The following is a 14,229-nucleotide window of genomic DNA, read 5'->3' as shown; positions in this document are numbered from 1 at the left end:
AATTTATTTATTGCTTTAAGTTAAAAAAAATAGTATTTATATATTTTCACTCTAAAATGCATTACTTTATTTTCTGTCAAGGAAGAATTACTACCTTGTATTTAGTACTGCAGGGATAGGCTCTTGATCTACATAACCCTGTTAAGGACCAAACAGGCTGACAAAACTGATGGATTCATTGATTTTCTAAATTCTGTGTTGGCTGATGCATTCTATCACTACAATCTCTCTTTTTATTTACTTCTGGTTTTGTTTTATTATGTCAGAGACTACAAACTTAAGTAAGAATTTCCAAGCAATGCTTAAAAAGATTTGGAACACACATAACAATTCAACCATAAAAAGTAGCAAACTTGTTCCCTGATAGCTACTACACTCGAGTTTAATTCTAAACTAATGTGCGTTTGTTGCCAGGCAGTTAGGATCTGTTGAAGGTGTTGAAAAAGAAGCATGGTGTGGGATTGGGGTGTAGTCATTTCTGGATCATTTTACTATACTTACAAAGCATACAAAAAATGATAAAAAATTAAAATATGGACTATTCTTTTCATTTTCATATCTGGTTAACCTAACAAGAGCAATCTTACTTTACTAAAAGAAAATAATGTGTTACACTTGAGAGCAGTTGATGTGTAAAATTTACTTGCAGTATATTTAGAGCTTTGTGATGCCCCTAGTCAGGGGAAATAATAACAGTAAAAATGACAAAAATGACACACTGTTTACTATCTAATCTCCAGTCAAATAACTGCATTAAGAAAGGTCCCACGCCAACAATGTGCTAACAAATAATTACAATGTCAAAGTGATAGAATATTCTATGCTTTTAGAGCTAAAATATTTTCAATATAAAAACATATACATGAAAATATTATAAAATCATTACATTAAATACCATAAACACAGCTATTTAATTATAAAAGAATAAATACAATTGTGCAAGTGACTGTCATTCTCTTGATTAATTAGTGGAATTATGTACAATGATTTATCAGCACAATGCATTAAATGAGTTTTAGTGAACAGTTTATTGTTTCATCTTACAGCTTTATACTTAATTCATTTGATCACATTTCGGTTTCTTGCCCTGTTATCAACCCTTGTGCAGTATATTCAGCATAAATATTGCCTTCTATAATGTACAATCATAATATGTACCAAATGCACCACAGACAAGGGGGGGGCCTGACTGGGGGCACAATCTTGAAGTGGGGGCATCGTCATTATGCATGTATTAAAATGAAGGGCTTTAAAGTAGTACACCTGCCACTTTACAGTGAAAAACGAAAGAGTTTCCACATCTGTTTAAATAGAAAAGCAACAATACCACTTTTGAGTGGAAAATTGTACATATTGCAACTCAAGCATATGCAGCACCCTCATCTTAAATCAACTTGTCATACTGTTTCTTTGTCCTTGTTTTGCACTTTTTTACTGAACAGGGCAGTTTACCTAGGTTAGTACTACTGCCTAGTACTACTGCCTCTCAGCTTCAGAACATTGAATTCAAATCCTGGCCTAGACAATGTGCTGGTTCTGTAGGATGTTATCAGATGTGGCCTTCTTCCCAGGTTCTCCAAGACATTCCCACATCGCAAATGTGGACAAGGCAAATTAGTGACAGAACTGGCTTGCTTATATGCTACTGGCTTCTACTTTGTACCTGATGCTGAAAAGAACAGGCTCTGCTCCTACACAACCATGTGCAGGAAGAGCAGCATTAAGATTTTTTACCCCCCAACCCCCTGTGCTTCTTTGTTGAATTCCTTTATAGTACATAGCATCTTCCAGAACTGCACGATTTTTAAAGTTAAATTTTTCCATTTAGACGAGTTGTACTTGTCACTCTGATGACTTTACACAAAACAATGATAGAACAATCGTTAACAGTCTAGTGTTTAATACAAACTTTACCTGTTCGTGGAGGTCGACCATGATGGAATTTTGCTGAGGCGGGTGTGTGGCAGGGTGAAGCATTCGTGGCTGTACGCTGGTGTGACTGTATACTCTTGATTCATCTAAAGAGATCTGCTGTTGATGCTGAGAAAACAGAGGATGATGCAAATTCTCATCCTGATGTAAAGAGTTGTGCAACAAGGGTCTATCTCGACGCCCCCACTGCCGTCTCACTGGAGGGCTGCCAAAGACAAGGTAGAAAAACAGGCCTAATTGGTTAATCAGGAAATATGGATTATATTAATTAAAAGGAAAAAAAACACATAAAAAGCACTCCTTCAGACAAACAAGTATGTATGCTTTGAAGATGCCAAGTGTGATGTGAATCTACTAGTAAATTAATTCAATTAAATTGATACTTACATCTAAACACCCAAAACTAACCATTTGGGAACTCCTACAATATTCAGCTAAAGCTCCCTGAAAAGAGATTCAGGTTTGGTATGGAAAATACAACTAACACTAAGCTCTATTATACTCCACATTTCCTGTGGAAATAAAACACCAATTAAAGCCAAGGTTCTTGCCAATGGAACAACTCAAAAGGCTATATAACAACCACTCATACCGACAACAACAGTCAACCTGATGTGTATTCTTATATATATTGTCTGATGTTGTATTAAATGTATGGTAATGTCTGCTGTCTGTCTATACACTGTCTTTTGGTATTATTGTACTGTCAGTCTGTGGGAGACATGAAAGAGAGCATTTCATTTTCTACATATACAGACAATAAATCTGGACTTGTAGAAACCTTTAAGCTGAATGAATATCACATTAAATAAGAACACAGAACTACAATTTAAACAAACTCAAATTTCTGTACACATTATTGACAAAAATATCCTTTAAAACAAGACTGAAAACTAATCAAGGCCAATAAAAACTATGTAGTACTGCGTCACAGTGCCCACCCACCTAGCCCAACTTAAAACTATAATATGGCGTAACATTGGCTTTGTTTATCGTATCTGTCTGTATGTTCAGAAATGTACCCCAGTGTGCTGGGTAGCTGATTTGACTGGAGTGCTTAACTACTTTTAATTAAAAGGCACTAGGAACTACGTGGCTGCCACTTTTGAAAAAGATGTGCCATTATCTAGATGAGATCCTTAAGAGAGTGATTTAGGACCTTGGGTGGTCAACCACTATTTTTTCTACTACCTGTTTAAGTTGTTGCAAGAATTGTAAGCTGACTTGTGTGTTTTGGTATCAGAGGTGGGAAAAGATATGAAAAAAATACAATTATGCAATCTTTAAGTTATCATACTAGAAATTAGAAATGCAGAGGTTGTGCCAGTTATCTTGTACTTCTGGTATTAATAGTGAATCTTCATGAAAGCACCATGTTCACCAAAACGGCTACTGTGGTAGTACTGAAGGAATTCAGGGATGCTGGTCTTGGGAACCACAAGCTTCTACTTGGAACCCCTGAGGCTAAATGGTATTCAGCAATATGGCCTACCTGCAGTCATTCATTATAGATGTCTACTGTACATCTTGTATGCATCATTATACTGACAAATAGAAGACAATAATATTGCTGTAACAGTCAAAGAAATTCTTGCACCAAGCTATCCATACACATTCCATCAGAGCAGAAATAATATCTCAAAACCTAAAACTGCCATCAGGTATTATTATGGCTAGCTTCTCTTTTCTGTCCTCTCCCATGCACACTTGCTAATATCCAGAGCAGAGATCCAATGTGCTAAAGACTGCTGCATTGTAAAGGCAATCTGAAACTGAATGCAACTGAGGATGACCACTTTCTGGGGTGAAGATGAAATTTTCTTCACACTTTCCCAAACTATCACTTTTTTGTGCAGAGATGTTCTCTGTGTTCTTTGATGGGCATAAACTTTGTCAATTTGTCATTAATTTTTTTTCTGCCCAGACTGATATCCATTTACAAAGTTATAGAAAGCACTGCTTTTGGTTGTGTGTTAATATGTCGCTCTACAATGTTCTCCCTCAGGACATCGCCACCCTAGTAATAAAGGGTAACTGGACTAACTCCTGTCTTTGCCTCAAAATAGTACATCCAATTTCCAAGCAAAAAATAACTTTAGGTGGCACAATACATGATGTATATACTGTGGTGGATGGCTGGGACGCCTGGAGAATGGAAGGACCAGGAGAGAGGCAATATCTCCCTCGGGATGCAAGAAAGCAGCCCCCCTGGATTACATCGGGGTCACAGGCTTGGAGCTTGGAAGCTCAACCCTGTAGGGAACCGTGGCCTCCGCCAGGGGGCGCCTGGATGGTTCCGGAGCCTTGGATTGCAGCACTTCCGCCACACCAGGAAGTGCTGCTGGAAGAGAATCTGGGGGCACCTGGAGTGCTTCCGGGTGCCCATACAGCACTTCTGCCAGACCTGGAGCACATCTGGGGGCAGAGGACAAACCTTACGGGAAAGGAATGGAAGCGGTGAAAGAATAGAGAAGAAGAAAAGGGAAAAGAAAAGAACTGAGCTGTATTGTGGCTGTTGGTGCGGGAAAAGAAAAGGACTGAGCTGTATTGTGGCTGTTGGTGCACTGTGTCAGGTGATGTATAATGAAAAAGCAAATTAAATGTGTTGTGTTTTCGGGACTTGTGAGTCTGCATGTCTGTCTGTGGCCAGGCATCTGCCACAATACATTATGTAAATCAAACTTCAAATCCAACAGTAAAAGCACTGACAGGTGCATACCTTCCAAGATAAACATGTCAGCTTACCATTTAATGCTGCAGGTTTGGATAAAGATGTTTCATGTAGCCTACAGTTCTGTCCGGTCAGGAAGGACTGTACTTTAGCACTTTCCTGGGGTCCTTTGCCAGGTAATATAATTTGTTCCCAGAGGCTGTAATTCATTAGGATATAGAAATGATCTAATTGTAATACTCTAAACAGTTTCCTTTTCCAAATCCTCTTACTCCAACATAGGATTAGGGGCTAAAGGCAATCTCTACAGCATGTTGCAAACAGCATAATCCAGCCCTGGATAGGGTGCCAATGCATTTTATGGGCAAGTGCATTCTGCAATCTCACACACTCATTTTACAACTAATTTAGACCTCAAGAACTTGTGTGCAAGTTGTTGAAATATAGAAGAAACCAGAGAACACATTGAAACCTCTTGCAAACACTGGGTGGGACAAACAAAAACAGCAGCAGCAAAAGCATTCAGGAATCATGGCCTTGACATGCATGTTTTCCTCTTGTGACTGTAAAGTGGCCTGGCATAAAAGGATGTTGGTGTGTGAATGAATGTACACTTTGACTGAAAGCTGCCAAGAAGCAAATCAGACTGTGAGACCCTAATCTGGATTAAGATGACTCAATAATAAATGGACAAGAGGATAATAAAAGCTTGATTCATTTAGTATACAACAGAATGTCCAGCAACAGAAAAGGTAAATCAGAGTTAAACTTCTCTTATAAACCAAAGCGGTGCATTCCATAATTTAGACATACAGTGAATGAAGGCAGAGTACTATCTGCATTCAGATTAATTTTTTTTTCAATTTTAAGAAATTTATTAAAATACTAGTCATTTAGCCCATTACAATAACGGGCGCTATAACAGTAGTGCATAAACATTAGTAGGAACAGTCTATATTAAATGGCAAGGGACTTTGACCTCATTCTTTTTGTTGGTCGTATTTTTCTTTCTTTCAGCCTTTCTTTTGTTGATGTTTACTTGCTGAGCTGACCGTTCTTCGTGGGCTGCCGCCGTGTATTGTGTGTCTTTAATTTTCTGTGACAGTAATACTGTCTTGTACGGATCTATTCAATTAGGGTGCGCACAAAAAGGCGAGCTTCAAAAGGGCGACCTCAATTGAGCGCGGCGAATAAATACGTTCGTAGATAATTTAATTCAAATGGCTCTGGAATATGTGAAGAGCAACAAAGGTGCAGATCTTTATTTACACGCGCCTTTATTCGCTGCGCCCAATTGAGGTCGCTCTTTTGAGGCTCGCCTTTTTGTGCGCGCCCTTATTGAAGGATACCGTCTTGTACGTCCGCTGGCTTGTACGTCCGTAATATACCTTTAATTTTCTCTGGCGGTAATACAGGCATGCGCGTCGGTAATATGCCTTTAATCTCCTCTGACAGTAATACTGGCTTGTATGTGGCTGTAATATGCGTCACTGTATGGTGTACCTTTAATTTCCTCTCGCAATAATACTGGTTTGTATTTCCGTAAAACGCCTCTAACTTTCTCTGACAGTAATATCTCGCATCGCACCGTGCCCCACGCATGCGCACTTCACCAGAAGACACCCACACACGGACACCTGGATGCACAGAGGGATTTTATATATATAGATAGCGGAAGACCCTTGGGCTAATATTTATACAATCTCTAATGTATTCTGCAGGAATTATTATTTGGCATCCATTCATATCTGCGCTCATTATAAAGTAGATATTTCAATAAATGACACTGTGAAAGAAAAGTAAACTCTTAACTAAGACTAGAAAAATGAATCACCTGCTGTTAATAAAGCAAACATATTTGCTAAATTGGACAAAAAAAAACAAAACAAAAAAAAAAAAAACCTAAAAACTCAGAATTAAATGATAGAATTGACACAACTAAAGAGTACAATGATTGACAGATTGTCTCCAGATTAGCAATTTGGTTGCAACTAGAATCATAAATCATTGAAAAACTACATGCAACGCTGCACTTTAAACAGCTTCAAAATGTAAACAATGCATTTCAAATCACAGCAAGAAATGTCAAATTTATCTAATTGCGCACAAGATAACTTCAGGGCCAAGTCTGAGAAGTATAAGTTAACCAAGTGATGATCTAGTACAATTTGGAGAGTTACAACTGAATTTGCAATTAAACCTATACCTTCAGATAATGGCCACCATCACACAAAGTGAGGACAACAATGTTTCAGTCAAGGGCTCAAATGTGTAGAGTTAATTAAATTGGCTTGATATTTAGTAGCAATAAGGGCCTATCCGGTGCTAGTGAGCAAAGAAACACCAGCTACAGTACGTAGGGCTTCCACCAAAAAGGGAATAACAAAGCAACATTTTGTCAGGCTGAAATATAACTCCAGGAAAGAACTCCAGGAGATTGAAGAGGCCAAATTAAAAGACAAACAAATCGCATTGTAAAATTAAAGAGAAAAAAAAAAAGCAGTTTGAAAATGAAATAATCCAGGAAAAGTGAGAATGATACAAAGTCTGCATATTTTCAATAAATACCTTCTCCTGAGATGTGCAGGGGTATTACAAGGCTCCCCCGGAAACCTTCTCTGACTGAAGGGGGCAGTTGGTGGCCGCCTATTCACTGCGATTTCCCATGGTCGCATTGGTGACGTCAGGGTGGCGGATCAAGCTCTCAAGATGGAGTTTGGCTTATTGGAGGCTTTTGTATCACAGCCTCAGATTGTCTTCACTCTGAAACAGAACAAAAACTTCATGGTTATCTTACAAAGAAAAAGTTAACTAACAACTAGATACAGAAAAAGTCAAACGTTAACTATTTAAGCATTCCCACTAAGTCTGCATGATAAAGAGAACATATGCAATTTGTGACAAAGTCTTCTAATATGATGGTGACACAAGGTCAGGTCAGGTCAGCCTGGGAAGCATGCACTGGTACATCATGTTGCCATACCCACCACATGGCAAAACAGCTCTGGATCCTGGGTGGCAACCCCCAATGGGGCAGAAATGCAGTCCAGTCTCACCCCCCAGAAATGACCATCTATCTGCCACAACCAGGTGTTACATGGGTGTTCCCTTGGCCAGGTCCAGTTGCTTGGGTCCCCAACAATGAGAATCCTGTGAGCCAGATCACCCCCAGGGAATTGCACCACATGGCTGCAGTGCTGTAACTGACACTCCATCACAATATAGGTAATATGCCTCAATTGGACTCCGTGAGCAACCGCTCGTTCAACAGAAAGTCAAACCAGCAGTACCCAAGGATTTTCCGGAGACACAGTACCAAAGGACTCCTGTCTTTGTCTCTGGTCACTGGAAAATGTCCATGTCTTGCAACCATATAGCAAAACTGGAAGGACCAAGACTCTAAAGACTTGGACCTTCGTCCTTTTGCAAAGATATTGGGAGCGCCACACACCCCTGTCCAGCGACTTCATAATCCTACCATGCTCTCCCAATGCATCTACTGACTTCAAGGAAGAGTCTCCAGAGACATGAATGTCACTGCCGAGGTAAGTAAACCTCTTGAAAAGGTCAACAACTGTGAATTTCCCCTTGGGATTAATAAAGTATCTATCTATCTATCTATCTATCTATCTATCTATCTAACATTCTCCTAGCAGAGAAACACACTGACAATGGTTGTACCCAAGAGGTCATTAAAGGCCTGGATCTTGCTTTTTATCCAGGACACTCACAAGCCAAGACAGTCAGACTCCTCGCTCAGTCTGTTGATGCCGCGAAGATCACAGCATTGTCTGCAAAGTTAAGATCAGCGAATCTTCACCAACAGATGCCCCACGGCCGCTAGATCTCACAACCATGCCCAATACAAGCACTGAACAGATAGGAGCAAGAAGACACCCCTGACAAACTCCAGAATCAACTGGGAAATATGTAGAGATTCTGCGTCCACTCTGCACAGTACTCACAGTACCATGATACTCACAGTACCATGACCATGATATCCAGCCACTTGGGTGGGGGATACCGCGAAGCTCTGGTCGCTGGTAGGTGAGCAAGTAATCACGGATCCTATGGAGGGTGAACCTAGCAAGGACCTTACCAAACACAACAGCAGTGTTATCCACCTGTAGTTGCCGCAATCCAGGTGATCCCCATTCCCTTTCCAGATAGGGATGACAAGTCCTGTTTTCCAGTGAGCTGGGATGATAACCATCTCCCAAATGAAGCAAAGATTGCTTGCAATGCCAGGAGGATAGCCTTACCAACCGGCATGGAGAAGATCAACCCAGATAAAACAGATTCCTGCAGCCTTCCTACCCTTGGCTGGTTCACCACCTGTGCAATTTCAGTGAAATTAAGTTTTTCACAGCTAACTGGAGGTCAATGGTTCTTGAGGCTGAGTGAAACAAGGATGCCATAAAGCATGGGCTGAGGTGTACAATCTCAATGTGTCACTTATTGTACATGTTTGCTGTGAAATGGAATAAAAAGAACGCAACTGTTTAAAATGCATTTAATACCTGATAATAAAAGCAGCAATATTCTGCATATCCAATTTTGGATAACATTTTCCCGCTTTACTGTTTATATCCTTTTTTTTTTTTTTTAAGTTAAAAAGAAAGGGCATCACTGCCATCTCTACTTAAAGCAAACATCAAAACTATTACAAAACCATAAGCACACAAACATGAATATACTGTTCTACAAAAAGCAAAATAAAGTCAGAGTACTATTACAAACGTTACTTTTTGTAGAACCAATAAGGCTATAAAAAGTGTCATTTCTACTTTAGGAGTCAGTAGAGCACAGCCCCACCAGATGATGTGCAAAACAATCAATACTTCAAACTACCAATGGAGGTTACTACTAAATTACTTTTGGCTAAGGGGTCACCTCTGTTGGCCCTTGCAGTGTTCTAGATTTACCCTTGAATGTGTGTGCAGCCTGAATTTTCAAGTTCAGCATTGTTCTTGAAGGTTATGGCTCCTTATTCTTGGCATAAGAACTCCTGCTTAATTTTATTTTAATTGTATTTTGCACTACTTGTTTGAGCTTATTCAAGTCTAGGCTATACAGAATAAACCAGCAACGATGCACAAAAATTTCAGTACCCTTTACTCCGTAAAAGGTTACAGACATCAAATTCTTGTTCTTGCTGCTGGCAAGGCCCTCTGTTTGCTTAATTTTTACATTTATACCGCTACATTTTTCAGATGAGATTAGTTATCACAATGATCTTATGCCAATTGAGACAAAACTCCATTCCTTGATTGATCAATTTTTTTGTGATATAAAAGGTACATGAACTTGTATGTTACACTAGTCATTACACTGGTCAACAAGCATTTTGCTACTGGAATTCTTTCACCTGTACTTTAACAAATTTCACTTGCTGACTCCAAATCTGAAAACTGTTTTCGTCCAGCACGTCCCATTTTTTAATTATGATGTTCCAGGTCTTGGACAACTAGGGTGACTGGACAGTAAAGGCGATGCGTTTCAGCATTTAAGAAATAAGTTTGGTCTCGAGAAAAGTGAAGCCAAAATTAAGGAAGGTGTTTCTGTTGGCCCTGAAATTTGTGAACTGATGCTTGACGATGAGTTCAAAAGGAAACTGAAGCCAACTGAATCAGCAACCTCATTCATGCAGGTTGTCCAGAGTTTTCTTGACAGTCACAGAGAATAATGCTGAGCTTGCGGAGAATATGCTGAAAGTATATTAACTTACGGTAGCCAGAATGTCACTGAAGATACATTTTTTACATTCTCATCTCAACTTTTTTCCACCAAATCTAAGCGTTGTCAGATGAGCATGGGGAAAGATTTCATCAAGATATAAAGGTGATGGAAAACTGGTATCGGGGAAAATTCACTCCAAGCATGATGAGTGACTACTGTTGGTTCTTGCAAAGAGACGGATGTGCAGTACAAGCACAAAAGCGAGTGCCTCCAACATTTTTGGGAACACTGACCTCACTTTTATATTGAGGTAAATTGACATAAATATGCTTTAACATGTCTCTGGTATTGTCTTCTGGTTTGTTTTCAGAATAAACACATCAAAACAATTTTGGTGGGACATAGTCCAAACTCCAGATATTGTGTTGATATATTGATATTCAAATGTGTCAAAACGTCAATGATGTGTATTTAAAAAACCTGACGTGCTAGCTTAATTCCGATTTCATATATGAAATCAGTGTAAAAAAACTTAAGATCTGCTCTGAAGTTCCCAGTAGCAAACAAAAAATATTTTTTGTAGACCAGTGTTATCTAAACAGACAGATATTATTGGTTAGGTAAGTTAATGGTAATATTAGAGAAGTATGTATGCATAAAGAAAAAGTCTGACATGACCACAATTTTCATAACAAAAACACCACTACTTTTACAACAGCCAGTATTCCCTGAACTGCTTTAATTTGTTGAAAATTAATTTAAAAAAAAAAATCAGTTATCAGGGTAAAATTTACTTGTACAAAAATTAGATCTACAACTCAACACCATAAACCAACATGCTTTACCTTTCCACTGTCTGGTGATCTTATGTAAAACAGTCAAAGAAAGAAAGGAAAAAAAAAAAAAACGGTGTTGAAAAAAATACTACTGCATAATTTCCCAAAGGTTAACATCTAGTATTTAGTGTAAATCACCTTTATATAAACATTTGGACTATATCTTAACACAAAACACAACACTGTTATCTTTGTATAACAGCATTTAGAATGTGGAAAAAAATACAAAAACTGAAGAATAAGGTTTCTCGTGTGAACTGGCTTTCCATATTTAATATTACTCTTACTGATTCACATTTATTACTTTGTTTTGCTTTTATAATGTCAGCACTCATTCATAAACATGAATTATTAATTTGCATCATACCTTATGCCAAGTAGTGTCCAATACCCCTATTTATTTCTTTACATTAGGAAAAGAGGTAGGTCTAACCAAGCTGCTAGACTTGTTTTACAGAATAACCTTCATACAATTTCTTATGGTTGTAATTTAAGAGATAGTAAAGGTTTATTGTATTGCCCCTTGAAGTAACTACCAATACTTGACAGGTTTTACATAAAATCTGCATTTGCTAATACAGATCTCTGTTATAACTAACATACTGCCACACGATGGATGCATTACACACCCATTTAGGTACAAAATCTACAGCTGCTGCTGCTTCACTTACTCAAATACATATTTTCAGTTCTCATTTGGTACAGTGGCATAGAAGTATACTGTATAATCTGTAGGCCCCGAATTTGAATCTTGCTGCCACTGTTTTAGAGACAACAAATAGGTGAGTGTGGTGTCATTCTGGCCAGAACAAACCCAAGGGAGCAATTCACCAAAAGAACTCTATACATATTTTATGGTGTATAGTGAAAGCTGTGTTCTGCTATGCTATTGGTTGTTTCTCTTCCCTGTGTGTGTTTTGGGTGCACTGATTAGAAAATAAGACCATCTAAAGCAGTGTTATTCAAATATCTATATATATAATTCACTAAGCAGCCGACAGGGCACTCAAGACAACCATAGGATATGCACGACATAGCCACGCCCGCCAACTCACAGAGCCCCGCCCACCAACTCTAAGACCATGGGACGAGAACGCCTGCTGACCCACCCACCCGCCTGACTGTTACCAGCATTCACCACAATGTACTGGAGTGTAAAACTATCGCAGCTGCTAAGCTTTCAGCCACATGAGATTGAGCAATAACAGGTCTGTGATGCCCTTGGATGTCCTGGTCTGCACGCGCACTAAACTGAATGGATCAACGTGTGTCTACCCAGCGCCGAGAGGTGTGGGTAAGCCGTTGAACCCCATTCGTGATGGGGACCGGGGCTTACAATTGTTCCCCACGAAAGAGGAATTTCCAGTAAGTGCGGGTCATAAGCTCGCACTGATTAAGTCCCTGCCCTTTGCACACACCGCCCGTCACTACTACCGACTGGATGGATTAGTGAGGTCCTCAGATTGGCCCTGCCTCGGTCGCTTGCGGCCTCTGGCGAAGCGCCGAGAAGACGATCGAACTTGACTATCTAGAGGAAGTAAAAGTCGTAATTCCGTAGGTGAACCTGCAGAAGGATCATTACTGGTTGTGCCGACACTGTCATTGGATGGTTAAGACCCGAAAACTCTTGGGCCTGCTTCCCCGCCCTCTCTCCGGAGAGGCGGAAAGGGCGTCCTTCCCTTCTCCCCCTGTTCCGCCCTCCGCGCCCGACCGCCATCCAGCCCCGTCCCTCGCTCTGGGAGGTAGGGGCACGGCAGCGGTCCTCCAGTTTTCAGTCACGGACAACTGTATGTTGCTCTCTCCAGAGTTCCGTCTTTTCATTCACTTACAGTCGTATCCTCAAACCCACCCCATTTGGACAACTGTGTCTTTCAGGAAGTGTTCACTCATCAATACATAATTATGCGACGTATGCTACACCGCGGGTTGGCTAGTAAATCTTAAAAGACCTTAATTTTCTCCCAAGTCAAAGTTCTAGACAACTGTGGTTAATGAGCTAATAAACAGAACTAAGCCCAAAACAATGCTTCAAAAATATAAGAACTATGTGCAAAGTAAGCATTGTAGTTTTAATGATAAAAATATGTAGAGGCAAAAGTGGTTCAATTTGAAGGACCAGTTTATGTATCAGTGGAACATTTACTGCAGTAACTATCGCAGTGAGTCTCCTTCTGAGAGAAGCTTTTACTGGAGGGTCAATCAACTCAGTTTGCAGTGAAGCAGCACTGCTGGGCCATTGACAGACTTTTCTGTCCTTCCATGGAGAATTCTGCAACACTTTTTACTGCAAATGGGTATTTGAAGAACAGCAGAACATGTTTTCCCAGGCTGAAGTTTTACAAAGAATTTCAAAATGTTCATTAAATTCCTCCAGGAACTCAACATAATTCTACAAGTGATGTTTTCCTTTTTTTTTCTACCAAAAGTTTTGGGAAGTGCTGGAAGTCATATTTTAAAACCTCCAGTTTTCGCTAGAAAGAATGCACTGCTGACATGAGGGCAAACACATTGTGTGTTTCAACTCTACAGCTTGACTAGGTCAGTGAGGTGGGATATTATTAGACAGAAAAGCATCAACTTCCATTTTCTTTTCATTCTGAATGAAATCCACAGTCTCTTTACCTTTTGCATTGTTTTGTTCTGACAGAAAGGTTACCATTTCTTTCTGGGTGACCCAAAAATATTCCAATACCCTGCCTCTGCCAAGACACCTAACATTAATGTAGAGAAGATATCATTAAATGTTTCACTAACCTCAGTCAGGAATGTATGCAATAAATGATGGTGCAGTGCAAATTATGCTTTTAAATAAACTGACAAGTTTCCATCACTACTGAAATAAATTCTGAATACATTTCTCCTAGACTGACACACAATATTGTCTGGTGGATTATGCAGTGATAGGATATTAGGTCTGGGTAACGATTTTTCAAGTGTTTCACCAATGCCTTCTCTTTTCCTATCAAGGATGGTGCTCCATCAGTAGCTACTAACACTGCATGCTTCAGTTCAATCTCCTTATCACTCAGCATCTCCATGATTGCTTAATAAATGCAATATCATCTTATGCGGCCATGAAGAATTTTCAGACTTAAGATATATTCACAAAAC

The 14,229-nt window shown here is 39.4% G+C and overlaps 1 protein-coding gene across 5 annotated transcripts in view; it reads right to left on the bottom strand.

The window, feature by feature from the left end:
* Positions 1-14,229, bottom strand: part of rnf44 (ring finger protein 44) — a 191,611-nt gene that overhangs the window by 41,142 nt on the left and 136,240 nt on the right. For all 5 annotated transcript variants that reach the window (XM_028813722.2, XM_028813726.2, XM_051934177.1 and 2 more), the window contains 2 exons: positions 7,172-7,366; positions 1,915-2,137 (listed from right to left, as the gene is read on the bottom strand). In XM_028813722.2, coding sequence (XP_028669555.1) covers positions 1,915-2,137; positions 7,172-7,278 — 330 coding nt within the window. In that variant the 5' untranslated portion in view covers positions 7,279-7,366. The remainder of the gene's footprint in view (positions 1-1,914; positions 2,138-7,171; positions 7,367-14,229) is intronic.

The sequence above is a fragment of the Erpetoichthys calabaricus genome, chromosome 11, assembly GCF_900747795.2.
Source record: "Erpetoichthys calabaricus chromosome 11, fErpCal1.3, whole genome shotgun sequence".
Lineage (NCBI taxonomy): Eukaryota > Metazoa > Chordata > Cladistia > Polypteriformes > Polypteridae > Erpetoichthys > Erpetoichthys calabaricus.
The sequence above is the reverse complement of the archived record's forward strand: the minus strand, read 5'-3'. Positions and strand labels throughout refer to the sequence as shown.